The 27,595-nt window shown below is 38.5% G+C and overlaps 1 protein-coding gene across 3 annotated transcripts; it reads right to left on the bottom strand.

The window, feature by feature from the left end:
- LOC127431259 (RAS guanyl-releasing protein 2-like) lies at positions 1 to 26,367 on the bottom strand. Of its 3 annotated transcripts, none has more exons than XM_051681632.1 (17): positions 26,199 to 26,365; positions 25,793 to 25,938; positions 19,299 to 19,401; positions 18,946 to 19,002; positions 17,983 to 18,114; positions 12,257 to 12,398; positions 11,760 to 11,933; positions 11,285 to 11,401; positions 7,269 to 7,550; positions 6,281 to 6,361; positions 5,958 to 6,065; positions 5,323 to 5,438; positions 5,067 to 5,208; positions 1,654 to 1,690; positions 1,383 to 1,544; positions 825 to 911; positions 1 to 698 (listed from the first exon to the last, which is right to left on the bottom strand). In XM_051681632.1, exons 2-16 carry the CDS (start codon positions 25,860 to 25,862, stop codon positions 829 to 831), a joined length of 1,806 nt encoding a protein of 601 aa, XP_051537592.1. In that variant the 5' UTR covers positions 25,863 to 25,938; positions 26,199 to 26,365; the 3' UTR covers positions 1 to 698; positions 825 to 828. The 3 variants fall into 3 exon arrangements, with proteins under 3 accessions (XP_051537592.1, XP_051537593.1, XP_051537594.1); XM_051681633.1 differs by having other exon boundaries at positions 825 to 884; positions 26,199 to 26,362; XM_051681634.1 differs by lacking the exons at positions 1 to 698; positions 825 to 911; positions 1,383 to 1,544; positions 1,654 to 1,690 and adding an exon at positions 1,725 to 1,919 and having other exon boundaries at positions 26,199 to 26,367.
- Positions 26,368 to 27,595: the final 1,228 nt, after the last annotated feature.

Here is a 27,595-nt window from a genome sequence, read left to right on the forward strand (position 1 = left end):
TTTTTTCAGTGAATGAACCCTTTAATGGTGCAATCTCCTCTCATTTCTCAGATAATAATACTTTTCATCCAGACAGCTTACTTATTCATATCATATATGTATCCTTCTTTGTGGCAAAAACACTGGCAAACATACATGTTGATAAACTCAAATGTATATATCTAGGAAAACAAATCATTCATATGCATAATGATAATATAAATATATATATAAAAAAGAAAAAAGTAAAAAAGACAGTGCGATTGAGGCAGCACAAAGCTTGTCATGTCAGCACAACAGCGCCTTCTGTTGGTGTGATGTGAGCTCATGACCAGGGTACAGTGATCTTTGCAACACGTCATTCATTTGACCTTGTCTTCTTTTCAAAATGTATATCATGGAGATTAAACAGGACAATGAAACCATGCAGTTGCAAGAATTACACACATTTAGGATACTAGATAAATCAAAGCCTTGTACATTGCCAGATATTATCATAGTTGAGTAAAATCTGTTTTGAGTAGTTGGTGTGCTTTTTTTTTTTAACATATGATACTCCTCTTTTCAGAAGATTTTCAGTACAGTTCGTATCTGGTTCTTATCACAGTGTAAGAGCGAAAAAGAACATGAAGAAAATTGGACAGCAAACACACACTTTGGAGTTTTGGAGAATGATGTTGCTAGGCTGCTGTATCTTATTAGTTCCCTCCAGGATTTTCCTATGAAAATAGAAAGAATGAATCCAATGCCAGGTTATGGATTTCTCTTCATAAAAAAATAAAAATAAAATTGGTAATGAAAGTACAAGACATATTTGTTAGTCTCATAATTCTTCTCTTGCTTACCTCATCAAAGGTGGACATCAAAAACCTCGTCCTCTTCCTCTTGAGAGCCATCTGGGATGACTGTGGAGGTAGAGGGAATACAAAATGCTGGGAAAGGATTACAAGTCACTGAAGTTTGCAAGTTATTATCATAATTGTTTACTTTTTCAAAAGATCAAATACATTCCTGGACATGATGGCGATTGTACCAAAATTATGTGAATATGAAAATACATATATAATTTTATAATATTAATAGTATAATATTGCGATAACAATAGCTTGATAATTATTGGTTTTCCTCATTTCAGGCACATCAGTATGTGTTTATGCATCCATGTGTACAGTTGCAGGAAAATAGTATGTGCACCCTTTGGATATACCTAGATTTCAGCATAAATCAGCCATAAAAATTGGATCTGATCTTACAATTTGATCTGGCCATAACAATAGACAAACAGACTGCTAAAACAAATTACACATAAACCATGACTGCTGAAGATCAAATTGTTTTGACAATTTATACAGAAATCTAGGTCCAAAGAAGTCTTTTGTACAATTCCAACTGCATGTACATACCTGCATGCTCTGCTATTGGCTGGGTGCTGTTAGGTGGCGGGAAGCTGAAGGAACGTGTGGCCTTAAAGGAAGTGCCATTGTGATAACTGACACTCTGCACCCGCTTGCGGCACTCAATGGCCAAATGACTCCGACAGTCTTTATGACAGCTAACACCACAGACTGAAAAACACAAGAGGAGGGTAATGATGCTTTGACAGCTTTATTTAAAAAGACCCCGTGGCTATTCAGTGTTACTCTGAAAATTGGAGGACTAAGATTGGTTTCATACCTTGACATTTGTAACGTTGTTTGTAAAAGCCCCATATCTGAAAGAATTAGAATATATTTAGGCAAAATGACAGAGAATAAATGAAAAATATTCTATACATAAGGTTCTATACATCGGTATATGGGTATACATTAACTTTTCCTAAACCCTCCTGCTATGTTCGGGTCATTTTTGAACCGTTTAAAGGATAGTTCACAATAACATAAAAATTCTCTCATCATTTACTCACCCTCATGCCATCCCAGAAGTGTACGGCTTTCTTTCTTCTGCTGAACAAAAATAAAGATTTTTAGAAAAATATCTCAGCTCTGTAGGTCCAACAATGCAAGTGAATGGTGATCAGAACTTTGAATCTCCAAAATAACACAAAGGCAGCATAAAAGTAATCCATCTGACTCCAGTGACAAAAATCTATATTTTCAGAAGCAATATGATAAGTGTGGGTGAGAAAAAGATCAACATTTAAGTCCTTTTTTGCAATCTCGACTTTCACTTTCTTATTCTTTTGTTTATGCCAATTCGCATTTTTCATGAATATCGCCACCTACTGGGCAGGGAGGAGAATTTATAGTTAAAAAGGACTTAAATATTGCTGTTTTTCCCCCACACCTATAACATCGCTTCTGAAGATATATATTTAACCACTGGAGTTTTATGGATTACTTTTATGCTGCCTTTATATGCTTTTGGAGCTTAAAAATTTTGGTCACCATGCACTTGCATTGTATGGACCTACAGTGCTGAAATATTCTTCTTAAATCTCTGTTTGTGTTCATCAGAAGACACAAAGTCATACATATCTGGGATGGCACGAGGGTGAGTAAATGATAAGAAAATTTACATTTTTGGGTGAACTATCCCTTTAAAAAAATACAACTAATCCTAATGGTGTATTTACAGAAGTCAAAATGCCTTTGAATCCTCTATAAGAATGAATAAATAAATATTTAAAAACAATGTGTATTGCATTTTATGATACTTGTTTACATTTATTCAATGTCAGCGTATTTTGGGTGTTGCTAACGTGTTGCTAGGGAATTACTAGATGGTTGCTTAAGACAGAAGAGACCATTCCCAAGTCTCTATGGCATCCTTATTCCTAGATACACTATATTGCCAAAAGTATTCGTTCATCTGCCTTTAGACGCATAAGAACTTAAGTGACATCCCATTCTTAATCCAGAGGGTTTAATATGATATACAGACACTGATGTTGGACGAGAAGGCCTGGCTTGCAGTCTTCGCTCTAATTTATCCCAAAGGTGCTCTATCGGGTTGAGGTCAGGACTCTGTGCAGGCCAGTCAAGGTCTTCCACACCAAACTCGCTCATCCATGTCTTTATGGACCTTGCTTTGTGCACTGGTGCGCAGTCATGTTGGAACAGGAAGGGGCCATCCCCAAACTGTTCCCACAAAGTTGGGAGCATGGAATTGTCCAAAATCTCTTGGTATGCTGAAGCATTCAGAGTTCCTTTCACTGGAACTAAGGGGCCAAGCCCAGCTCCTGAAAAACAACCCCACACCATAATCCCCCCTCCACCAAACTTCACAGTTGGCACAATGCAGTCAGACAAGTACCGTTCTCCTGGCAACTGCCAAACCCAGACTCGTCCATCAGATTGCCAGATGGAGAAGCGTGATTCGTCACTCCAGAGAACACGTCTCCACTGCTCTAGAGTCCAGTGGCGGCGTGCTTTACACCACTGCATCCAACGCTTTGCATTGCACTTGGTGATGTATGGCTTGGATGCAGCTGCTCGGCCATGGAAACCCATTCCATGAAGCTCTCTACGCACTGTTCTTGAGCTAATCTGAAGGCCACATGAACTTTGGAGGTCTGTAGCGATTGACTCTGCAGAAAGTTGGCGACCTCTGCGCACTATGCGCCTCAGCATCCGTTGACCCCGCTCTGTCATTTTACGTGGCCTACCACTTCGTGGCTGAGTTGCTGTCATTCCCTATCGCTTCCACTTTGTTATAATACCACTGACAGTTGACTGTGGAATATTTAGTAGCAAGGAAATTTCACAACTGGACTTGTTGCACAGGTGGCATCCTATCACAGTACCACGCTGGAATTCACTGAGCTCCTGAGAGCGGCCCATTCTTTCACAAATGTTTGTAGAAGCAGTCTGCATGCCTAGGTGCTTCATTTTATATACCTGTGGCCATGGAAGTGATTGGAACACCTGAATTCAATTATTTGGATGGGTGAGCGAATACTTTTGGCAATATAGTGTATGTGTGGGGACCATTGAAATGGAAGTGTAAGGGATTTTCTGCTTATTTTTTAACTGCTGGGCTGAAAAAAATCTGAAATAAATATATTCTGAAATAAAAATCCTTAGAATATAAATCACGATTCTGTATTTGAATGAAACAGACACAATGTGTAAGTATTTTAATTATCTTTCACTGAAAATTAAGGGATTACTGTCTATCTACTGTAAAAGAATAGCGGAACGGTGAGAGGAGGGTCCCATGGTTCCTTAATGTGCCCCTGGCTGTACTGTATATCTACTGTACTCTATCAGGTCTTTTTTTGACCCAAAAAAATTGCTTATTTGGAATTTTCCTTAAAATAGAAGAGTTAAAATCAACATCAAGATTTTAGGTTAAAATGTATATGAATGTATAAGGGAAAATGAAAGTTAAATTAGTTTTTCATGATTTTTAATCATCTTTTTGCCTTTACTGGTATATTTTTTATGGTTCTGTAGTGTGACAAATTATTTTTTTAAAGTACAAATGTTCCACATATTCTCTAAATCAATATTATCATTAAAAACATGCATGCATAATAGTTATAAACAAAAAAAGTAGCAAAATGTTCTTTGGTTTAATAAATAACTTAATAGTTTTAGATGGAGTGTAGCATATCACAATGCAGGATATGAAATAGTATTTCATGTCAACTAGAGTACACATAGCAAAGAACCTGTATATATCAAAATCCATTTTTCAAAAACCCTTGTTCAACTAAACAAACACTGAAGAAAAAAGGAAAACAGGCTATGTGCTAGGGTGGATCTTGACAGGAAATCAGAAAATAGGAAGTGGTTACTATCTACACCCAACAGTACCTCAGCAGTACACCAACTGTGAACAAAACAACATCTTTCCCACAGACACACCCTCCCTCTCCCCAGCCTGCCTCTGAAAAAAAACAACACTGCTGCACTCCAAGCAAAAACAACATAAGTCATAAAGCTGAGACAGGAGAGACAAATATAAACGAATACAAGATCTAAAATAGATCACATTATGTGCATCTGTGCTTTTTGAAATAGATAAAGATCCAGATGGCCATTTCTCATGATGCTGAAAAGAGCTTATTTCATCTCATCTTTGGGTTGTTGTCAGGTTGGAGATGAAGATAAAGAGTTTGAGCCCTAAATAAAATGTGCACTCACCAGGCGAGAGCAGTGCCGACAAACTGAAGGCTTCACACTGGTTGTCTCCATAAACGTGTGAACAAAGCCCATCTTGCAGTTCAGTAAGGAGCTTGCCTTGGTGAAGTACTCAATCATCTCCTCTCTGCTAATTTTACAGTCCCTGGGAGCCAAAATGAAAAAGAGAAAGATGGAACTTTTACCGTACTGCAGACTTTGACAAATGAATGAAAATAATTACACTAGATAAACTGGGTAGATGTCTTGATAAACCCACTGGTTTTGGTCCAGTTCATCGAACTTGCCAAGGTAAGGGAAATTGCTTCTAATGATCTCAAACTCTCTTTGGGAAATGTAGCCGTCGCCATCAGTGTCAAAAGTTTGGAACACTGACTGAAAAACAATATGTCTACTGGTTAGTTTTCTTTTAAAACAAATTAATAATGCTTATTACATGGCTCTCTGGAATACTTCATTTCAATTGGTCAATCGTGGCATTCTGCTGTCAATAATTTTTGTATAATTACTGCTGTACTGCAAAACCGTATAATTGACTGTTGTCCCGGGCAAACAATTTCCTACATAGCAACAGTATGCTGTTTTTATGTCTTTCATATCATTCCATGATCTCATTCTCACGAATTAAAATAATTTCAACTGGAATTAATATTTATGCCCATTTACTTATTTATCTGGTAAGTAGCCTTGTAATAAGCAGGATAGTGTACAATCAGGTCATTATCACAAAATAAACCATGATATGTTGATCAGGAGTCTTGTATCACCCTGAAGGGGTTTATTTTGCATGTTAAACATATAGTACATAATGTGCAATGAGATTATAAGAATATCAAAGAATGTTCAGAGAATTTATAAATGAATAGTGAAATTAGTCATGTTTGCATCACATACCTCCACCATTTTTTCAATGTGCTTGTTGATAATGGCCGGATCTGCTTTGGGTTTGACAGAAGATGCCCACTGTTCTATCAGAGGAGACTGCGACTTTGAGCTGGAAGTCTAAGAGGACAGAAATCAATGGTGAAGTCACTTAGCAAGAGGAAATAAGGCACCAAAAGATGTGTATAAATGACTGCTGTCTATTGGTTGATTATGCAAGCAACGTGGGAAAATTAATCCGTCAAACTGTGTCAAGTAGTTGTAATTGGTGGTTTCTACCTCATGGTGGCCACTGATTTGCAATCTGAGCAGTTATGTCGGTGGGGGTGACTCACTGATAGTTTAATACTGCGTGGCTCCCTCTGAAGAGAAAGCTTATATATCTCATCCTCTGAGTGGTACTGGTCCAAAGACACCTGGCGACCGGGCGTGGACAGAAATAAAATTGATAGTTAATGTCAAAAAGTTAAAGTGACCATCATTACGTATCTAATAATTGACACAGAATTGACAAATCCAAGTAGCTAAATCATCTCTTAACCCCATGTTCCCTAATTGAAATATTAGTTCACTGAACATTTTTATGTTTTACTGACTTCCTTATCTTTTTGTTGTTGGCAAAGAAAGCCTTATCGTTTTCTGCAATATTTTTATTTTTTAATTTTGGTCTACGTACTGCACATATGTGTCAGTTAGAAGTCTTTGGCCTTTGTGTCACATCTCACTGTTTTTCCATGTCTTGAACCATGAGTGCATTTTTAGATGTTGTGTCAAGTTAAAACTAGATACATTTTTCCAAAACATAATTTGAGTCCCTGGGATCCTGTTGTGCTCTCTCTAGCTAACTAAATTTCTTAGTGAACGTCTTAAAAAAATATTGCATGCACGTCAACATGATCATACAGGAAAATGACACATTGCTTTCGAAAGTTATGTACTCTGAAATCAATCCCATTTCCAATCCCATTTGAAATCAATAATCACATTTCCCTTTAGCGTTACTGATTGCGTGTCACGTGAACAACCTTTGACACATGGGTTCTGGTCCTGTGTGAACCAAGAAGTAATCAAATTCACATATACAATGGTAAGCATGATTCGGTGGTCACATTTTCACTCTAGAATTACATTTTTAACATTACTAATGGTTAGGATTAGGGTTGAGTTTTGGGTTAGGGTGTGGGGTCAACTGTTGACTGTATTACATCACTTACAATTAAAGAAATACAACTTGCTTTTGGCCCCACTCTGTGGATACTGCACCTGGAAACTGGAGCTCACATGTGTCCATACTTTCAACAACACTTCCTATATTAGACTCACTAAAAGCAGATTGAGGAGGTCTGAATTGGCTTCTATACTGGGTGGAGTGCTCTGAATGAGTGCCAGCTCCTCCAGGATGGCGTACAGCTGATGAGTCTTGGTTAGGTTGACCCTGCTCTTCTCTGGGTCAACCCAGTCAGGCAGGGCCACGTGGACAGCAATCAGATCCTTCAAATGAACCCCAAGGATGGGGAAACGAAATCCTGAACATTCTGAGAAACGCTGACGGTAGCGACTGTAATTTCCAGAGGAAGTGACCAGCTCCACCAATCCATCAAACACCTGATTCAACACAGAGAAGGCAATCAGTAAGAATTAAAGGTTTAGTACACCCAAAAATGAAAATTCTCTCATCATTTACTAACCCTCATGATATCCCAGGTATGTATGACGTTTTACGAAAAATAAAAAAATATCCCAGCTCAGTAGTTCCTTAAAATGCAAGTGGATGGTGACCTGACCTTTCATGCTCCAAAAATCAAAAACAGTCAGCATAAACGTCATCCATACGACTCCAGCGGTTAAAATGTCTTCTAAAGCAATACGATCGCTTTTGGTGCAAAAAAGATCAATATTTAAGTATATTTTAACTATATTCTGGTCAGCAGCAGTATGCGCATTCACGAAGGCTGAGTTCACGTGGTCTCTCATGTGACGAATTCACGTTGGCATGTTACGGACATAATCTCACATTTTTCTCTCAGTTGAGACATCCAGGAAAAGCACACAAATGCACCACTGTGAGTAAACAAACATAAACAAGTACAGATCTAAACCAAAACCAACAAAGCTTCTGAACAGTGTTCCTCCTACTCAGTTGTAAACAGCGCTGCTCTTCTGGGTGTGTTGCAGGTCCGTCAGTTCTCACGTGTCTCACGTGCCAACATGATTACATCACACGTAGATACCACTGCTGACCGGACGCGATGGTTTAATTTTAAGGACCTACTTAGCAATTTAAGATATTTTTCTATTTTTCTTCAAATGTGTTCTGCTGAAAAAAAAAGTCATACACATCTGGGATGTGTATTTTTGGGTGAACTATGCCTTTAAGGCTGGTTTGGCAGATATATTAACTGTGGGTTCATTAGTTCAAGACATTTTGGAATAAGCTCTTCATGAGAGCAGAAGATATTTGGTTGTCTGAAAACCAGATCCAGATAGACTCTGCAGAATTTTTTGCATTTTCTGTGCTGATTTTGGGGGGAAATCTATGAACTGGCCCCCTTCAGTTCAGATGCAGAAGTAAACTATATGGGTAAACTTTACCACTGGCATCTAGTGGTAAATGGAAGACTACTGCAAATATTATTTTTAGATTATTTTTGCACAATTTAAAAAAATCCACTATTATGGTTTCATGATTTTCCATACAAGGAAAAAATATAGAGAGATGGATTATTGCATTCAGAAGAGAGAAAGATGCCAAATCTACTGTCACTCCCTCAGCAGCTGTATTTGAAACCCCATTGCAGCAATGGTGTTGCTGTTGTTATTATTATAATTAATGGCAGGGTAATGTTACAACAAAAAAGTTTTTACATTTTAAAATTTTTTTAAAACACACACACATATATATATATATATATATATATATATGTATATATAAAATGTATTATAATTAATAAATTAATTAATACAATTATATGATGTATAAATTATATCAAAATTATATACTATAAATATAATATATTATAGGTATATACCTAAATATATATTATATCTATAAATATATGTATTATACATTATTTGTATATGTATATTAGGGGTATAACGGTTAAAATTTCTCAAGGTTCAGTTTGCAACACAGTTTTAGGGTCACGGTTTCAGTATTTGTTATGTTCAGGTAAAAAAAAAAAAAATATTACTGCCAAATATAAAAATATACTATTTGGTAACAGACACTTCAAGAGATTTGCCCTCACTACAAATCACCATGGTTTTACTACAGTAACCATAGTTTAAACATTGTATTTTTGTAGTAAAATCACAGTAACAACAAAATTAACATGGTTGGGGGCCTGGGTAGCTCAGAGAGTAAAGACGCTGACTACCACCCCTTGAGTTCGCGAGTTCATATCCCAGGGCGTGCTGAGTGATTCCAGCCAGGTCTCCTAAGCAACCAAATTGGCCCGGTTGCTAGGGAGGGTAGAGTCACATGGGGTAACCTCTTCGTGGTCGCTATAATGTGGTTCTCTCTTGGTGGGGCACGTGGTGAGTTGCGCGTGGATGCTGCAGAGAATAGCGTGAAGCCTCCACACATGCTATGTCTCTACGGTAACGCAATCAACAAGCCACGTGATAAGATGCGCGGGTTGATGGCCTCAGACGCGGAGGCAACTGAGATTCGTCCTACGAGTAGAGGCGAGTCACTACGCCACTATGAGGACATAGAGTGCATTGGGAATTGGGCATTCTGAATTGGGGAGAAAAAGGTGAGAGAATTGTTTTTTTTTACATGGTTACTATCATGGTTATAATTACTATAGTAAAATCAAGGTTACTATATGGCTACTACAGTATTACTACATAAAACCATGGTTAATTCTATCAAAACCATGATTTCTGCTAAGAAAACAATGGTGACAACAGCCCTTGTTATTACGGTCATGATTACTACAATATTAGTATAGTAAAACCATGGTTTATTTTCATTAGGGTCCTTAATTACAAAAAAAAACAAAAAAAAAAACACTTTCTCTAATTACCAACTCAACATTTTAACTTAATACCTGCATTATTACACTACAAGCATCAAAATAAAGTGCATTTCAAACTCAACATATATTCAGTGTTCTGAAGCTGTACATCACTATAGAAGAAATAAACTTGCTGTTAAAATGAATACGAGAATGGTTGTTGTAACGTGACTCAAGTATTTGAATCATAAGCTGAAATCCCACATCTTCATCAATGGAGTAAGGGCAACATAACTTTGGCTATGAACACTCCAAGCTCTTTAGTTCTTGTTTCATGTCTGTCCGAACTAGCACCGAGTCCCTGCTTAAAGTTTCGGGCTCACCTGCGGCTCTGTGCGCACCGCGCGCTATATATCCTTGGTTGATGTCAGCGTAAACAACTAATCAAACATCGATGTATTACCAATATACAGCATTCTCTTCAACCAATGTCTGCAAACAGTGCCTTTTTTGTAAAAGTTTTGACCATCGCTGTTGTAAATGACTGCATAAAGAAAAAGTTCCCAGACAGGAGACTTAAATAACGCAGAGGCTTCTCTCTTGCGGCTTGTTTTCTCTGCTTGTCATTTTCAACTTCACACTAATGCATGCAGAACTATGATGTCATCAACTGATTTAACATACTAACAGTTAATAGGACAGCTTCTCTCTGTAGAAAGTTGACCCACATGAAGCACATGCGGAGTGTGTCCATCTACAGAGCCATACAGGTGCATTAGCGGAGGTTACAATTGCGCATGTCTATTTGGCGCTTTATTTTTTTCACCAAACTGCATGATCCAGATGTGTTATTAAACTAGAGATGAACCGCAGAGCAAATGCTTACCGAACCGTGGTTGGCATACCGTTCTTTTTTTTTTTTTTACAGAGAACGGTTACACCCCTAATGTATATGTATGTTTATATATTTATATATAAATTAAATTAAAATAAATATATATATATATGTACTGTACATAGGCTACAAACATACTAAAAGTGTACATTCTTATTAGTAGCCAAATGCATGTTCACATTAGCCAAAATATTGAATAAACAAAAATGCAAGGGGCAGTGCGGACATTTTCTGCAGAATGCCAGGTGCGCAGATTCTGTGTGGGCCTGCTGATAACATTGCACTCCACTCAGTATTGATATTTCTGTGCAATCTGGCGAAGAGTATGAAAATGCCACTCAAGCCGCCTACTGCTAAGAGGGCTCTGTTCGCTGACTTTAAGAATCTTATCTCCTTTAGCCAGAGTTTGAGTGTTACAGTTGTTGTTTTTTCTCAACAGTATTGGAAGTGTGATCACAAAGCAGCTCTCTAGCAGTACTCACCTTGCGTGTCTCGCTGCCAATGAGTGCCTGTGTATCCTTGAGTCGAGCAATGGAGCTATTGCTGAGTCCACCCACAACAGCCATCAGTGTGTTAAAGTTCTGCAGCTGCAGTAGCATCTGCTCACACAAACATACACAGATACACACCAAACAATGGCCAGATCTTATATAAATATATACAGTATTACATATCTTCAATTATACAGTAGTTAGTTTTGGTCCTGTAATCTGATTGGACAAGTTCCATTATAAGAGTGCTGATATTTAGTATAAAATCATTGGAATGCTTCACTGTTTTTATCACCCTAATGTTTTTTCCAAACTCAAATTATTTTCTTTCTTCTGTGGAACTCAAAAAGAGGTCATTCTGCCTAACATCATCTTTTGTGTTCCACTTAAGTCAGTCAGATGGATTTTGGGCAAAATGAGGGTGAGTAAATGATAACAGAATTTAAATTTTTGAAATTGTACTAACCTGGGCCACTTTGATAAATTCACTGATGACAGTGGCTCTCTGCTGAGCTGTATGCTTACTGAGAACCATAATCTGGATCCATTGGGAAACACTATTAAATAGAGTAATGAAACGCTCCAGAATTGGATTATCCACCGTGCAGCCATGCATCACGAAACTGTGGTAGTCTTGGAACTGAAAGAGAACAGATTCAAAATTTTCAATACAACCCCTGATTTAAGGTCATGCTATTAAATACACAAACATACAAACACAACAACAAATACTGCTGCTCAGAGGGGCCAAATGTGCCCTACTTTGCATCTACACTGTTTTTTTTTTTTTTTGTTTAAAGAATAAACTAATGAAAAACCTACCGATGCCAAAAGACAAAATACATTTATATTCAAGATGCAATATTTTAAAACAAGGTAAATATCAGGTAAATATATCTGTTTAAAATTACTTGTACTGGACATGAATGTGAGATTTTGCAATGTATTAATTACAAGACTTACAAGAATTTTGCAAAATGATTTGTACTCCATATAAGTCAGATGTTCAGCCAGGGTGGAGGCATCCAGATGGTCAAAAAGAAGAGACGTCTTGCGTTTCTTCTGGACAGTCTCATCCAGTTGCCGTCTCCATTCATATGATGGGCTGCAGGCAACAAAACAAGCTGTATTTCTGTTCTTTGTCCCAGATGTCCAAACACTGCATATTGGTAGTTTCATTATCTTGTGGAATTAAGTGTTCAGTTATCAAGAATACAGTGGCTCCCAGTGCTATTTGGACCCATAAGCGACACTTAAATATGTATTTAACATAATTGCATTAAATTAGAAACTATGAAAGCAAGTAACTTTTAAACTGAAGATAACACAAGCTAAAAATTTGCATAATTCAGCATTGCTGGTACATTCTCTTTAGTATGATTCTCATAAATCAATCCCCAACCCCACCCTGGCCCAAACAACATTCCAGTGGTTGCAAATGATATAGACACACACACACACACACACACACACACACATACACACAAATAAAAAATTATATATATATATATAATAATAATCACCCATCCATAAATGACATATATCTGCCAAATTTCTCCATGAACCCATTGTACTTCCCCATTCTTCTAAACGACCCCTCCTCAATGGCTGCCACCCTTCCCATCTCCGAGCACCAAGGAGGGTGCTCCAGCAGACCTCCAGCCCCTTAAAATTATCTGCCTGGAGATCATGACACTGGTTAAGACACAACTCTTTATGCGTCTATTTTCAATATCGATGACCGCCCCATCGCCCAAAATACAGAGTATGGGGCAAAATGATACTCAAGTGCCTAATACATCGCACACCAGTCTCCGAACCTTCAACCAAAACTCCTGGATCTCAACACATCCCCCAAAAGGCATGGGTTATGTCACATCCTCTGATTGGCATCTCCAGCATGTGGGTGTGTCTTTAAGACCAAACCTATACAATCTAGAGGGGGTCCAGTAGAACCGATGTAAAATCTTGAATTGCATAAGGCGCACCGTTGCGTCTCTAGATGCAGTCTTGACGTTTTTTTAGAATCCTAGCACACTCTCCCTCCTCCAATTCCAAGTTTAAATATTTCTCCCATAATCTCTTGAGAGTGGTTGAGGTTCCATCCCCCAGACTCTGAATTAGCAGGGAGTAATACACTGATGCCTCATGACCTTTTTCAAAAGCAGTAATCACCACTCTCATAGTATCTGCTGCTTTAGTGGGGTGAATGCTATTCCCAAAAATAAAACAGAGCAAGTGGCGCAGCAGTAGATACCTAAAAAACTGAGATCTGGGGATCCCAAAATGTACCAAATTTTCAAAGGATCTCAACATACTACTCTCATATAGGTCACCAAATGTAGTAACCCCCCTCACAATCCACTCTGACAAGCAGAAAGGGGATTTATTAATACGTAGTTTAGGGTTCAGCCATAAGCTCGAGGCAACATTTAGATAAATATCTGAATTAAACACTCTGGACACTTTTGTCCATACTGAGTGCAAATGCGAGATAACGGGGTGTAATTTAACTTCTCCGGTTAGACTGATAGAAAGGTTTTGTCATGGCAAAATAGGGGCAAGAACTTCCTGTTCAATACAAAACCAGGGAGGGGCTGTTTCAGGTGGAAGTGACCAATGAGCCAAATATCTGAGACCGAATGCATAATAATAAAACAAAATCTTGGGTAGGCCTAGCCCACCTTTGTCAATCGGCCTATGCAGTTTACTGAAATGTAATCTGGGACGCTTACCATTCCAAATGAAAGACTTCGCTATGCTCTCAAATTCCTTAAAATAAGAGAGGGGGACATCTATAGGGAGTGACTGTAGCAGGTAGTTGAACAGTTCATTTTAATAACATTAAACTTCCCAATCATAGATAAATGTAATGAAGCCCACCTGCAAACATCGCTCGAAAACCTTTTTATTAAAGGGTCAAAATTAACTCTAACTAAATCAGACAAATTTGCTGGGAATTAAATACCAAAATACTTAATGCCCTGTTTGGTCCACTGGAAGGCACCCAGCTGGAAAGCCGTTACTGGGCTGTACGCTGTTAGAGCCAAAGCTTCGGATTTAGACAAATTGACGTTGTAACCTGAGAACTTAGAAAAGGAATTAATAATTCTGTGGAGGCAAGGCATAGATCTAGTAGGGTCAGAGACGAATAATAAAATATAATCTGCGTAAAGCAGAAGCTTATGCGCCATACCTCCTGCCATCACCCCTGGAAAAGCATCCTCCTTTCTTATCGTGGCTGCTAATGGTTCCTGGGCAAAACAGAACAATAATGGGGAAAGAGGGCAACCATGCCGAGTGCCCCTATCCAGAGTAAAATAATCTGAAATTAATCCACTTGTTTGTATCACCGCTACAGGGTGTCTATAAAGTAACTTAATCCATCCAATAAATGTTCTCCCAAACCCATACATTTCCAAAATCATAAAAAGAATCCCATTCTACCATATCAAACGACTTTTCGGCGTCAAGTGAGATGGCAGCGACCGGAGTCTGATCATTCGCCACTGACCACATGATATTGATGAAACGCCTAATGTTATCAGAAGAGCTACGGCCCCGAATAAACCCCACCTGATCTATATGTATACAAGATGTCATAACTTTACTTAATCGATTAGTCAACAATATTTTAACGTCTAGCTGGATCAGGGAAATTGGATGGTAACTTTTACACTCGCTTGGATCTTTGTCCTTTTTAAGAATCAGATTGATCCGGGCTTGTGTCATGGCTGGCGGAAGCTTCTCATTCTTTAATGATTCCGTATAAACTTCTAACAAAAGTGGAGCCAGTTCTGTAGCATAAGATCTAAAAAATTCAGCAGCAAAGCCATCTGGCCCCGGAGCCTTGCCTGTAGGTATGGACTTAATTACTTCGTCAAGCTCCTCCAAGGTTATCTCAGAATCAAAATAATTTTTTTGCTCAGTCGTCAATTTAGGGAGTTCTAGAGGTTCCAAAAAATTTCATCAGTAGACAAAGAGGTGGAACTATAAAGATCAAGATAGAATTCTTTAAAAGCATTATTAATATCAATGGCTGAGGTAAATATTTCACCACCAGCAGATTTCACTGAGAGAATGGTAGAAAAAGGCTCTCTCTGCTTTATATATCTAGCCAAAAGTTTTCCTGCTTTGTCCCCCGACTCAAAGTATGACTGTCTTGCCCTGAATAACCAAAACTCCACTTTCCGTGACAAAATAGTATTATATATGTATTTCAATCGGATCAATTCTCTGAGGCCATCAAACGACATTCGGCGCTTCACTATGATCAAGGACTGAGTCCATCAATAGATTAAAGTCTCCTTCCAATATTATATCATGAGTGCCAGCGGCTTGCAACATCCCTTCAAGATCTATAAAAAACCCTGATCATCAACGTTAGGTGCGTAAATATTAGTGCATCAAAATAATCCAAATGACTTCAGTCAACAAATAAAGTTATTCTGAACCCAAACGATTGATTATTTTTAGAAACCAAACAATACTTATATACTTTTTAACAACAAATGTTCACTTCTGTACATCTCTGTGACACGCGCTCATGAGAGAGATGACATAAGCTCGTTGCAGGAAGAACGTCATTGTGTACAAGAGAAACTTGCACAGACCACAGACCAAGAACCGTTCACAAACCAAAACAGTCCAAAACAATTTCAAAACAATATAAAATAAATAATAATTTCCAAATAATAATAATAAAAAAAACATAACCGTCATTTATTTCGGAGCAATACCGTTGCGTTATCTACTTGTGCTTTTTCTTTGTCATATAGCCTATATATTTCTGCTAAAGTTTTCACACATACCCGAGTTCGCTGGAAAAACAGCACAGGCACAGCCGATGAATTCAGATATCGACACTTTGTTTCTTTCAATGGTCTGAAATCCTCAGGGGAAAATGTTCACTGCGCACCCTCCAATATTTGAGAGAATGTAGGGGTGTACTGATATCCAGGATCAGCGTGATAAGCCAGAGCTTCAATCGCTCATGATCATGTATAGGCAATCAATGAAAAGTTAATATTTTTCCCGGTGTGCATTTTCTTTGGGGTTTCTGAAGGTTGAAGCATTCAGGATACACACACCAAACGACCATTTTGAACAATACACTTATACAAATCTACAGCAAAGACAATTAAACTTTTGTATAGCACTCCTCTTGTAAACAATGACGCGCTTCCTGCCTCCTCCTCCACGCGTGACCTTACCAACGGACTTATGTCATCCCTCTCATGAGCACATGTCACAGAGATGTACGTAAGCGAACATTTGTAGTTAAAAGGTATATAAGTATTGTTTTGTTTCTAAAAATAATCAATCGTTTGGGTTCAGAATAACTTTATTTGTTGACTGGAGTCGTGTGGATTATTTTAATGCATCCTAAATATGCATTTTGGACAGTCAAACAAATGCCGCTGAATGTTGTGATTCTTCGAAGAAAGCCTTCCTTTGCTCCTCGCCTCGCATAACACAAGATCTTTATCGGATGATCTCAGAAATTTGGCCAGAATTGATCGGGGCCTGTCTCCGTCTGCGGATCTGCGAGCCGGGACTCTGTGAGCTCGCTCGATTTCCATCTTATTGCCTGTTATGTCGAGCAGACTCAGGAAGAGCTAGTCTAGGAATTTCACCATATCTCGGCCTTCTTCCTGCTCAGGGATTCCAACAATTCGGACGTTGTTCCGCCATTATGATTCTCAAGGTCTTCCAACTTTTCCCAAGTCTATCTTGGTCGCTAGCGAATTTGCAGCTAATTCCCTCTCCGATGACCCCAGATAATCGATCCGCCTCTCGACGTCCGACAATCTTGTAACCAACTCAGAGAATTTCGCTGTAATCGATCGACGTATTACAACAAGATCCTCCAGGTCAGCAACAACCTTCGTCAGCATCACAGACACGCTCGCCAATTGCCGCTGGATTTCTCCTGCTGCACCAAACCGAGTCCCTGGTCTGCGGTATCAGCTTGAGCACGTAAGTTCTTTTAATGTCCCAGAGCCCGAAACTTTGAATTCTTTGCCATGTTGACTTCATAGGCATAGTGACTTGCTTCAATCCGGGTGGCAGAGGATGATTCTCAGTTGCCTCGGCATCTGAGACCGTCAACCCATGCATCTTATCACGTGGCTCATTGAGCACGTTGCCGCTGAGACACAGGGAATGTGGAGGCTTCACGCCATCCACCGCAGCATCCACACACAACTCACCACACGCCACACGCCCCACCGAGAGCGAACCACATTATAGCGACCATGAGGAGGTTACCCCATGTGCAACCGGGCCAATTTGGTTGCTTAGGAGACCGGGCTGGAGTCACTCAGCAGGCCCTGGGTTTCGAACTCACGACTCCAGGGGTGGTAGTCAGCGTCTTTAGCACTGAGCTACCCAGGCCCCCTTAGTTTGATATTTTAATAATTTCACATTCAGCCTATGCTGGTATAAGCTGTCCCTGTTTTAAGAATGGCTTTTGAGTCCAAATGCTTTTCTTGGACCACTGTATATAGACGTGCCATACAGTGTGATAAAATCAACTTAAATAACAAGCCATGTAAACAGGGAATGATTGGACCATTGTATGAATTGTATGAACAGTTGTTATCATGATGTTCCATATACAATCCCTTTTCATTCACCAGGCCTCAAAGGAGCAGCGGTTTAGGTTAGTACTGTGCCCTGTGACTCACATGCTGTCTATGTCGATGAGCAGACTGCGTCTCACATCTCCATTCTGCTCCAGTCGCTCCTTCAGACCGCGGATCTGCTCGGCCAGCTCAGGGTTCAGGTCAAATTCGGCAGGAAACTCAGATATCCAGAACCTGACAGAGAAAGAAAGGAGACAGAAGACAGAGGGAGCTATGACACTGAGTAGCTATGCGTGAAATGGGTCTGGGCATAACATCAGGAGAACCAGTAATCTCAGTGAATAGTCTTGCCTCAACCTTTTGATGTGAATTCAGAGTATAATATTTGTGATCCAACAAAGCTGTTTTATGGTACAAATCATACACGCCTTTACAAGAGACACAGTGGGGTTCAAAAGTCTAAGTCCACATTGAAAATCTGAGATTCAAAATGTATTTAAAGCTAAAAATATACAGAAAGTTTCAGGGTTTAAAAAGAAATTAACCAAAAATGGTATTGAATGCAATTAAAATATATTACATATAAATACAAATATTTAATATTTTGCAGTATTTCTAGGTCACTAATCAAATCAGCAAATTTATGACATTGATCATGTGAACTTCTTTGTACAAGAGGTCAGATTTCCTTGTTTCCTTGAAGCAAACAAGAGGCTCTTTGGAACATTCTCATAACATGCTGGATAACATGAATCATCAGGTTTTGTACAAACTTGCGGAGTCCATGCAGCTCGAATGCACGTTGTCATTAAAGCAGATACAGTGCATTGTACTAAGACATACCGAAATTCATGTTAATGTAAACTTTAAACAACAAATTGTCATGCTGATAATATAACATGTAATGAAAAATTGGATTCCATTAGAGAAATGCTAAATTGATGCATTTTCACAAATGTATTCAGACTTTTGAACCCCACTGTACAGTATTTAAATTTCAGTGGTAGTACTGAGCCAAGAAATCAAACTAAAAAATCTAATTGAATAAATGGGTTTTTAACCTACTTGACAAGGTGACAAATTTGAGACTGTCGATTTGCAGAACAATCCTGTTCCTGAGACCTTTTAAAACAGTCAAGGCAGCTCCACTTTATTACTATTATCGGCTGCGAGGAGAGTGATGGAAACAGTTTATGATGCTGTCAGCCCACTCTCCAAATGACAAACCCTACCCATGACCGAATGTATTAAGTGCTAAATGTCTTACATAAAAGCTGGGCTGTCATGTCCGAAACTAAATGCACAAAGACTTTTTATTTCTTTTCAGGTATTTGATAGTAATTCTAGTTTTTGAAAATTAGAGTTCTCAGAAAGTGCAATGCTGTAGAAGCAAAAATAGATCTGCTGTAGAAGGATACTTGTGCAGGAGTTTCTTGGCTAGGTCACTGGAGGAGAGATACCAGGGATGCATGGTTAGAAACATGCGCACCAGAGATGTTTCCTTCAGAACACCTTCATTGTCTGGGGGAAAGAGAGAAAGCCAGACAGTTGCAGGAAAATGAGTTTCACATTTATTTACATAAAACCATTTGCCTCTGATTTTCTTTCTTTAGAATCAAGTCTCAAAATTAGTAAAGGAACTAGAGAAGAACAGAACTTTTAAACAACAGGGGTCTTAAACAGTGGCGATATTGCAGGAGATATTCCACCAAATATTGTTTAATCTCACAAAAATAATAAGCCATAAACAAAAATGCAATATTCGCTTATCTTCAACCAAAGCTAAAATTAAGAAGCTAAAGTTCAGCTTATGTTTCATTGCCACTCCATCATTAAAATGCATTAAGTTGAAACATAAGGTAAACAAATTACTTATTTAAATAAATTATTATTATTTTAATAGGTTTCCAGTGCAAGCATCATAGCAAGGTATGTAAATGAGTAAATTAAAAAACATGTGTCTGAATCAATTCATTTGGATATATATTTTCTGGGGTTAAATTACAAAAAGAAAAATGTGTAGGTGGTGTAACTGTGCAGAGACAGTACAAAGAAATACTCTAAATCATACTTCCATTCGGCAGTGTTACGCGCGTGTGACGTAATCGCATTGGCATTTGAGACATGTGAGAACTGACACATGTGCGACACACCCGGAAGAGCAGTGCTGCTTACATGTGAGAAGGAGGATCGCTGTACAGTATCTTGGTTGGTTTTGGTTTAGATCTTTATTTATCCATTTCTTTACTCACAATTGTGCATTTGTACACTTATCCTGGATGTCTCAACTGAGAGGAGAAAGTGAGATTAAGTCCGTATCATGGCAATGGTAATACGTCACACGAGAGACCGCTTGAACTCCACCTTCTTGTGAAGCATTGGATTATAGTTAAAAAGTACTTAAATATTTATCTTTTTTTATTTTTTTATTTTCTCCCCTTTTCTCCCCAATTTGGAATGCCCAATTCCCAATGCGCTCTAAGTCCTCGTGGTGGCATAGTGACTCGCCTCAATCTGGGTGGCGGAGGACGAATCTCAGTTGCCTCCGTGTCTGAGACAGTCAATCCATGCATTTTATCACGTGGCTTGTTGAGCGCGTCACTGCAGAGACAGAGCACGTGTGGAGGCTTCACGCTATTCTCCGTGGCATCCATGCACAACTCACTACGCGCCCCACCGAGAGCAAAAACCACATTATGGCGACCACGAGGAGGTTGCCCCATGTGACTCTACTCTCCCTAGCAACCGGGCCAATTTGGTTGCTCAGGAGACCTTGCTGGAGTCACTCAGCATGCCCTGCATTCGAACTTGCGACTCTATCAGCCCCATTTCTCCACAAACATGTTAAATTTCCCCAGTCTTCTAAATGGCCCTTCTTCAAAGGCCGCCACCCTCCCCATCTCCGAGCACCACTCCTGAAATGAGAGCACTCCAGCTGACCTCCACCAGCAGATTTCACTGAGGGAATGGTAGAAAAAGACTCTCTCTGCTTTATATTTCTAGCCAAAAGCTTCCCTGCTTTGTCCCCTGACTCAAAGTATGACTGTCTTGCCCCGAATAGCCAAAACTCCTCCTTCCGTGACAAAATAGTATTATATCTGTATTTCAATGGGGTCAATTCTCTGAGGCCATCAGACGACATTCGGCGCTTCAGCTCTGCCTCGGCACTTTTAATATTCCCTTCCAACTCCACAAGTTCTCGTGCTTTGGATTTTTTGATGAATGAGGCATATTGTATGAACTGACCCCTAAGAACCGCCTTAAGTGCCTCCCAAGCCATGCCCACAGAGGATACTGAGGACCAGTTGGTCTCCATATAAACACTGATTTCAGCCTTTAACATTTGTTGGAAATCAGGATTTTTCGAAAGGGATACATTAAAGCGCCAACTATATGATTCTTTTTTCTCCATATGTGGCAACACCTCTAAACTCACCAGGGCGTGATCTGAGACAAAGATGTTTCCAATTGAGCAGTCAACAACAGATGAAATGAGGGACTTAGATATAAAAAAAAAATAGATTCTAGAATAAATCTTATGGACTGATGAAAAGAATGTATAGTCCCTACCAGATGGGTTCAAAAGTCTCCAAATATCTGTAAGACCAAGATTTTTACACATCTTGTGAAGTGTCAGTGTTGCTCTAGGGGGCTTACACACTTTTGCTTCACTATGATCAAGGACTGAGTCCATCAATAGATTAAAGTCTCCTCCCAATATTATATCATGAGGGGTGCCAGTGGCTTGCAACATCCCTTCAAGATCTATAAAAAAGCCCTGATCATCAGCACTAGGTGCGTAAATATTAGCCAAAATCAGACTTTGCCCCTGAATTTCTGCTAAAACAATAATGACTCTTCCTAATTTATCTTTTCTCTTTTTGAGACATTTGAGTTGTAGATGTTTACTTATCAGTGTAATGACTCCCCTACTCTTACTTGAGCCAGCACTAAAGAAAACATGCCCACCCCATATCTTCCCAAATTTTTCAGCTTCCTGTGGAGAAAGATGTGTTACTTGAAGAAACACTATATCATATTTCTTTCGTTTAAGAAAATAAATAACCTTCCTTCTTTTTATGGGGTGCCCCAACCCATTCACATTCCATGTGGAGAGAGACAATCCACTCATATTAACATTTGACATTTTGACATATTAGAAAAAAATAGATTGTGTGTCAAAAACTAAATTATAAAGACCACATTCCAACATTAGTGCAGCAATCAAACCCCGAAGAACCAAACAAACAGAAAACAGAAAAACGTGCGCATTAACCCCGCGCACGACAGTACCAACTGGCATCCATCTCTCTTAACTCAAACAGTCCATGTATGCCTACGACAGCCCCCGCGAAAACTTTGCCATCCAATTGCTCAAGTCCAGTGTTTCTATACAAATTTTGTGAGACAGAATTACATAACAGAAAAAAATCTATAAAACAAACTCCAGTCAATAGGCAAAATAAACACAAAGAACATGTAGATTCATCCACATAACTGTCCCGAAGGTGTGTTCCTCCACAAAACAAGCTTCGGCCACTAGTGGAACCAGCAAAAAAAAAAAAAATTCCAGTTTCCTCAGGCAGTCAAACAAATGTTCAGTGAGCCCGCTGTTACAAGAGTGCAGAAGATGACCTAATCACTCCAATGCCCTGCAAAAAATACTCCACAAAACAAACTCCAGCCACTAGGCGGAACGAGCACAAAAAGAAACAAAAAAGGCATCCAGATTCCTCGGACGGTCAAGTGAATGTTCTGTGAATCAGGCCCACTCGGCTGCAATGCGAGCACCACACAAAGACTTACTCATTCCATTGACTTTATGAAGGACAATGCTTGCTGGGGACATGTAAATACTTTGTGGCCATCTTTAGCATCTATTCTCAAACTGGCCAGGAACATCTGTGCAAAAGCGACCTTCTGTTGATGCAAGAGTTTCTTGAAGGAGTGTTACTGCACAAAACAAACTCCAGCTGCTAGGTGGAACCAGCACAAAAAGAAACAAAAAAGGCACCCAGTTTCCTCGGATGGTCAAGTGAATGTTCAGTGAGTCAGGCCCACTTGGCTGCAACGTGAGAATCACACAATAACTTACTTACTCCATTGACTTTATGAAGGACAGTGCTTGCTGTGAGCATGTAAATATTTTGCGGCCATCCTTAGCATCTATTCTCAATTTTTCAGTGCAAAAGCGACCTTCCATTGATGTAAGAGTTCCTTGCATTCCTTGAATCGATCACGTTTCTCTCGTCGAATTCGCAAAGTCTGGGAAGAAGAAAATGTTGTGGTTCTTCCAAAAAAGCCTTCCTTTACTCCTCGCCACACGTAACACAATCGGATGATCTCAGAAATTTGTCAAGAATTTATCGGGGCCTGTCTCCCTCAGCGGATCGCCGAGCCAGAACCCTGTGAGCTCGCTCCACTTCCAGCTTATGGCCTGTTATGTCAAGCAGACTTGGAAAGAGCCCATTCAGATATTCCACCATATTCTGACCCTCTGCTCACTCAAGAATTCCAACAATTCAGACATTTTTTCGCCAGTTACGATTCTCAAGGTCTTCCAACTTTTCCCAAAAGTGTTCCAAGTCCGCTTTGGTTGCTAGCGGATTAACAGCTAATTCCCTCTCCGATGACTCCAGATAATCGATCTGTTTCTCAACATCCACCAGTCTTGTAACCAACTCAGTGAATTTCATCTCCATGGCAGTGATCGATCGACATATTACAGCAAGATCCTCCAAGTCAGTTACGACCTTCGTCAGCATTACCAACATGTTCAACAGTTGACGCTGAATCTCTTTCACCTCACTGGCCAAATTGAGTCCCTGGTCCGAGGCCTCCGGAGGGGCGTCAGCTTGAGCGCGTAAGTGTCTTTTAATGTCTCCAGAGCCCGAGGATTTTGAATTCTTTGACATATTGTCCTCCTAGAACAGTTATGGAACAGAGTGTATTGAATCTCACCGGTTTATGTCATAAAAGGTATTAAAACTAGCAAAGTGTGCAGAGCTCGCAGTTCACACGTCCGATCCTCGCATGGCGTCACGTGACTCCCCCCCTTAAATATTTATCTTTTTCACACCAAAAGTGATCGTGTTGCTTTAGAATACCTTAATTTAACCGCTGGAGTCGTATCGATGACGTTTATGCTGACTGTCTGTGATTTTTGGAGCTTCAAAAGAGAAATCTCCATTCACTTGCATTTTAAGGACCTACTGAGGTAAGATCTTTTTCTATTTTTCTTCAAGTGTTTTCTGGTGAAGAAAGTCATACACACCTGGGATATCATGAGGGTGAGTAAATGAGAATTAACATTTTTGGGTGAACTATCCCTTTGGTTGAACTTATCCCATTCAACCTCTTCCCAGCATGTACTTGGGCATAAATAATATGTTTGCATTGTTTGGTTGTTTGTATGGTTTTATGTACATTTTTGTTGTTAATTTTGTTGTCATGGTAGGTAACTTGTTTTTTTAATGCCAGGATGAGTTTGTTTCTCTGATAAAATTATTAATTTGTTGATTGTTAACCTTGTCAGTTTTATGTACCAAATGTCGAGGACATGCCATTTTTAAAAAACAATAAGATTTATTTCACATGGGTGTTCATGTGATGAGTAACAATGTGATATTATTGGATTAAGACAGCAACCACATCACTTTCCATGAAATATATGTTTAAAGAAATTGTGAGATGAGATACTGAGATGCTCAGAATACTGAACAGTTTTAAAATATGTAAATAAAGGACTAAGTTGACAGAGTTTAAGTAATGTTTGTAAATTTTACTTAATTTTAATATGCATGTTAAATATGTAAAATTAATATTTAACATGTACAACTAATATGTAAAAGTAATGGCAGGTTGACATTTTAAGTTCAGTTAATTTACTTAAAATGAAGTACATTAATTCAACTTCCTAAGAAATCCTAATTTCTTTAAATTGTACAAACATTCCTTTTTACAGTTTTAATAATCAATAATAAACAATCTATTTTTTTTTTAATCTATTTTATTTTGAAAACAACATGGTGGACTATTTCCAGTGCTGTACTGCAAAAACAAAATCTATTTTGATAGCTGTGTTAATTTCGCTTTATTTTTATTTTTTTCATTTTTTTATTTTTGGAGAAATGTTGTGTGTAAAAAGTAAAAAAAATAATAATTCCACCTGGTAGGTAAATAAAAAATAGAGAAGACTCCTTTAGACCCACACTTTGCTGTGTGTGAAGTTTTTTTTTATTTTATGTAATTTTAACAAAAATAAAAATTTTATTAGGCACATTTCATTCAGGTCACATGGAGTAACCCTATGAAAACTTCTTGATTCAGTCAATTGATTTGTGACTCAAAAATTCCATGATATTGTAAAAAAAATATTGTTTACATTAAACAACATGTTTTAAACCATTTCTTTTTTAAATGATGATGAAGTTTTTTACATTAATGTGTGTTTAAGGTACAAGGAAAGTACACCACTTAACAATATTAGAGTTATAAAAAATAATTATTAATTTTTTTAAGAAAACGCTATAAACGTTTTTCAAAAAGGAATAAAACCAACCTGGATTATTGGATTATTACGTTTCTACAAACTTGATACATTAGTTTTCAACCAGATTTTAAAAAGATTTATATTTATTATAATCTCAGACAACCTTATTTGTCAATAACTATTGATATAATGTAAATTATTAATATGGTCCTATACATATGTTCCCTCAATTTTTTACAATATGTCACAGGAGGTCCCTGCTCGGTCTCTCTATCCACCAAGGGGTTCTTGGTCTAAAAGCAAAGAAATTCAATGGGAAATACTGAAGGGAATAGGGGAATAAGAAAAGAGAGAGACACAAAAATACTCAAATACTTCAGAGTGTTTACACAAGAGGAGGAAGCAAATGTGAGTACTGACCAAAGGCTTTAATGCAGGCTTCTACCAGCTCATCCACGCTGGCTGACTGATCCGATGAAACGCTCTCCATTTCTCTCTGCTCCACTGTTCTCCACAGCCCCCTGCTTAATTTTACACTCCTCTCTTTGATCCCTCTCTTTTTCAGTCTGAAAATGAGGCAATGCCATGCGCGGCAAAGGAAACAGAATCAATAAAGCAGAAAATGGTTCAGATGTGAGAGGTGTCACTGCATTTTCATTTTCATCAAAAGCAGACAAATCCTTGTCACACATGGATAATGCATTGGACACAACTTGTGCGACAAACAACAAGGTGCATAAAAGAAAAGAAAAATCAAACATTCATAGTTACTGCTCTTGGACAACAGCACAAAAAAGCCTTTGGAGCACTTTCAAAGGAAACTTACCCAACAAATGTGCCCTCAATTCTCAACCAATGAAGTGCTAATGAGCACAGAGGCTTTAGTATAGTGTCACTACCCGTAGAAGATCTAAATGTACTGAAAACCACAGAAACCAAGGGTTCCTTGGGCTGGGGTTCATTCTGAGTACAGCTGGCTGTACACTTGTGTTTCCTGTCAGTTGAGAAATGTACAGCAGTTGCATTTCCTGTTCAAAACAGAGATGTTTCAACTCCTTTTTCACATTCACAACAAAAAGGGGTGTTAGGAGATGAGGAAGAAAAACAGGCAAAAAATTAATTAAAAAAATTAATTTACAGTATGCTTACATAGACCTATTACAATTTAATCTCTCGCTCTCATATGTGAAAATGGGAGTGGGCTAACGTTTGGGTGAGGTGTCACACTTTAAATTTTTTTAAATGCCTTTAAAATAGCTCAATAGCTCCATCAGACATCAATACAGTACCTAAATCCAGTATAACATAGGCAAAGGCCATTACAAGCATTTTTGCACTCATTCACACAAATATCAACAAATGTTGATACATGTTGGGGTAGAATGCCATAACATTTCATGACATCAATAGAAAACACTTGAAATTACATTTCTTTGCCATTTACAGGGTGTTCTATATTGGGCCTGATTTTCAATCCCCAGTAGGCTATGACACATGTGACACAGAAGCTCAACTGATATCCTAATCCTGCACTGTCACTACCATCAGTTCAACACTTTGGATGAAAACTGTTAGTTAAAGCCTTAAATCACATGAGACAATTTCAAAACTGTTGAAATTTACCAGTTTTTTTTGGCGCCCCTTAGTGGCTACATAGTGTCACAGATATGAATTTCTCATTCTAGATTTGTATTTAAAGGAATAGTTCCCCCAAAAATGACAATTCTCTAATCATTTACTCATCCTCATGCTATCCCAAAGGTGTATGACTTTCTTTCTTCTGCAGAACATAAACAAAGATTTTTAGAAGAATATCTCAGCTCTGTAGGTCCATTCCATTCAAGTGAATGGTGACCAGAACTATGATGCTCCAAAAAGGACATAAAGTCAGCATAAAAGTCATCCATAAGACTACAGTAGTTTAATCCATGTCTTCTGAAGCGATCCAATTGGTTTAGGGTGAGAACAGACCAAAATGTAACTCATTTTCACTATAAATCTTGACATCAACAGTCTCCTTGGCGTTCATGATTTCAAGCTCGATGACACTTCCTAGCGCCAAGCTCTGTGCATGAAAGCACTGGGAAGCGTGATCGAGCTTGAAGGAAATAAAATAGAACTCAATTATAGGTTCAAGGTGTCTTGTATTATTTTATGATTGAATCATTTTCGTCTTTGTTTAATATATATATATATATATATATATATATATATATATACACA

Source organism: Myxocyprinus asiaticus, chromosome 40 (assembly GCF_019703515.2).
Source record: "Myxocyprinus asiaticus isolate MX2 ecotype Aquarium Trade chromosome 40, UBuf_Myxa_2, whole genome shotgun sequence".
NCBI lineage: Eukaryota > Metazoa > Chordata > Actinopteri > Cypriniformes > Catostomidae > Myxocyprinus > Myxocyprinus asiaticus.

Bases quoted from the DNA above. Each gene is read 5' to 3' on its own strand.
- LOC127431259 (XM_051681632.1), bottom strand. From the start codon at position 25,862: ATGGAGAGCGTTTCATCGGATCAGTCAGCCAGCGTGGATGAGCTGGTA. The intron at 6,066-6,280 runs GTGAGTCACCCC...CTGTCCTCTTAG, and splicing joins CACGCAGTATTAAACTATCA to ACTTCCAGCTCAAAGTCGCA. The intron at 5,209-5,322 runs GTGGGTTTATCA...TTTGGCTCCCAG, and splicing joins GATGAACTGGACCAAAACCA to GGACTGTAAAATTAGCAGAG.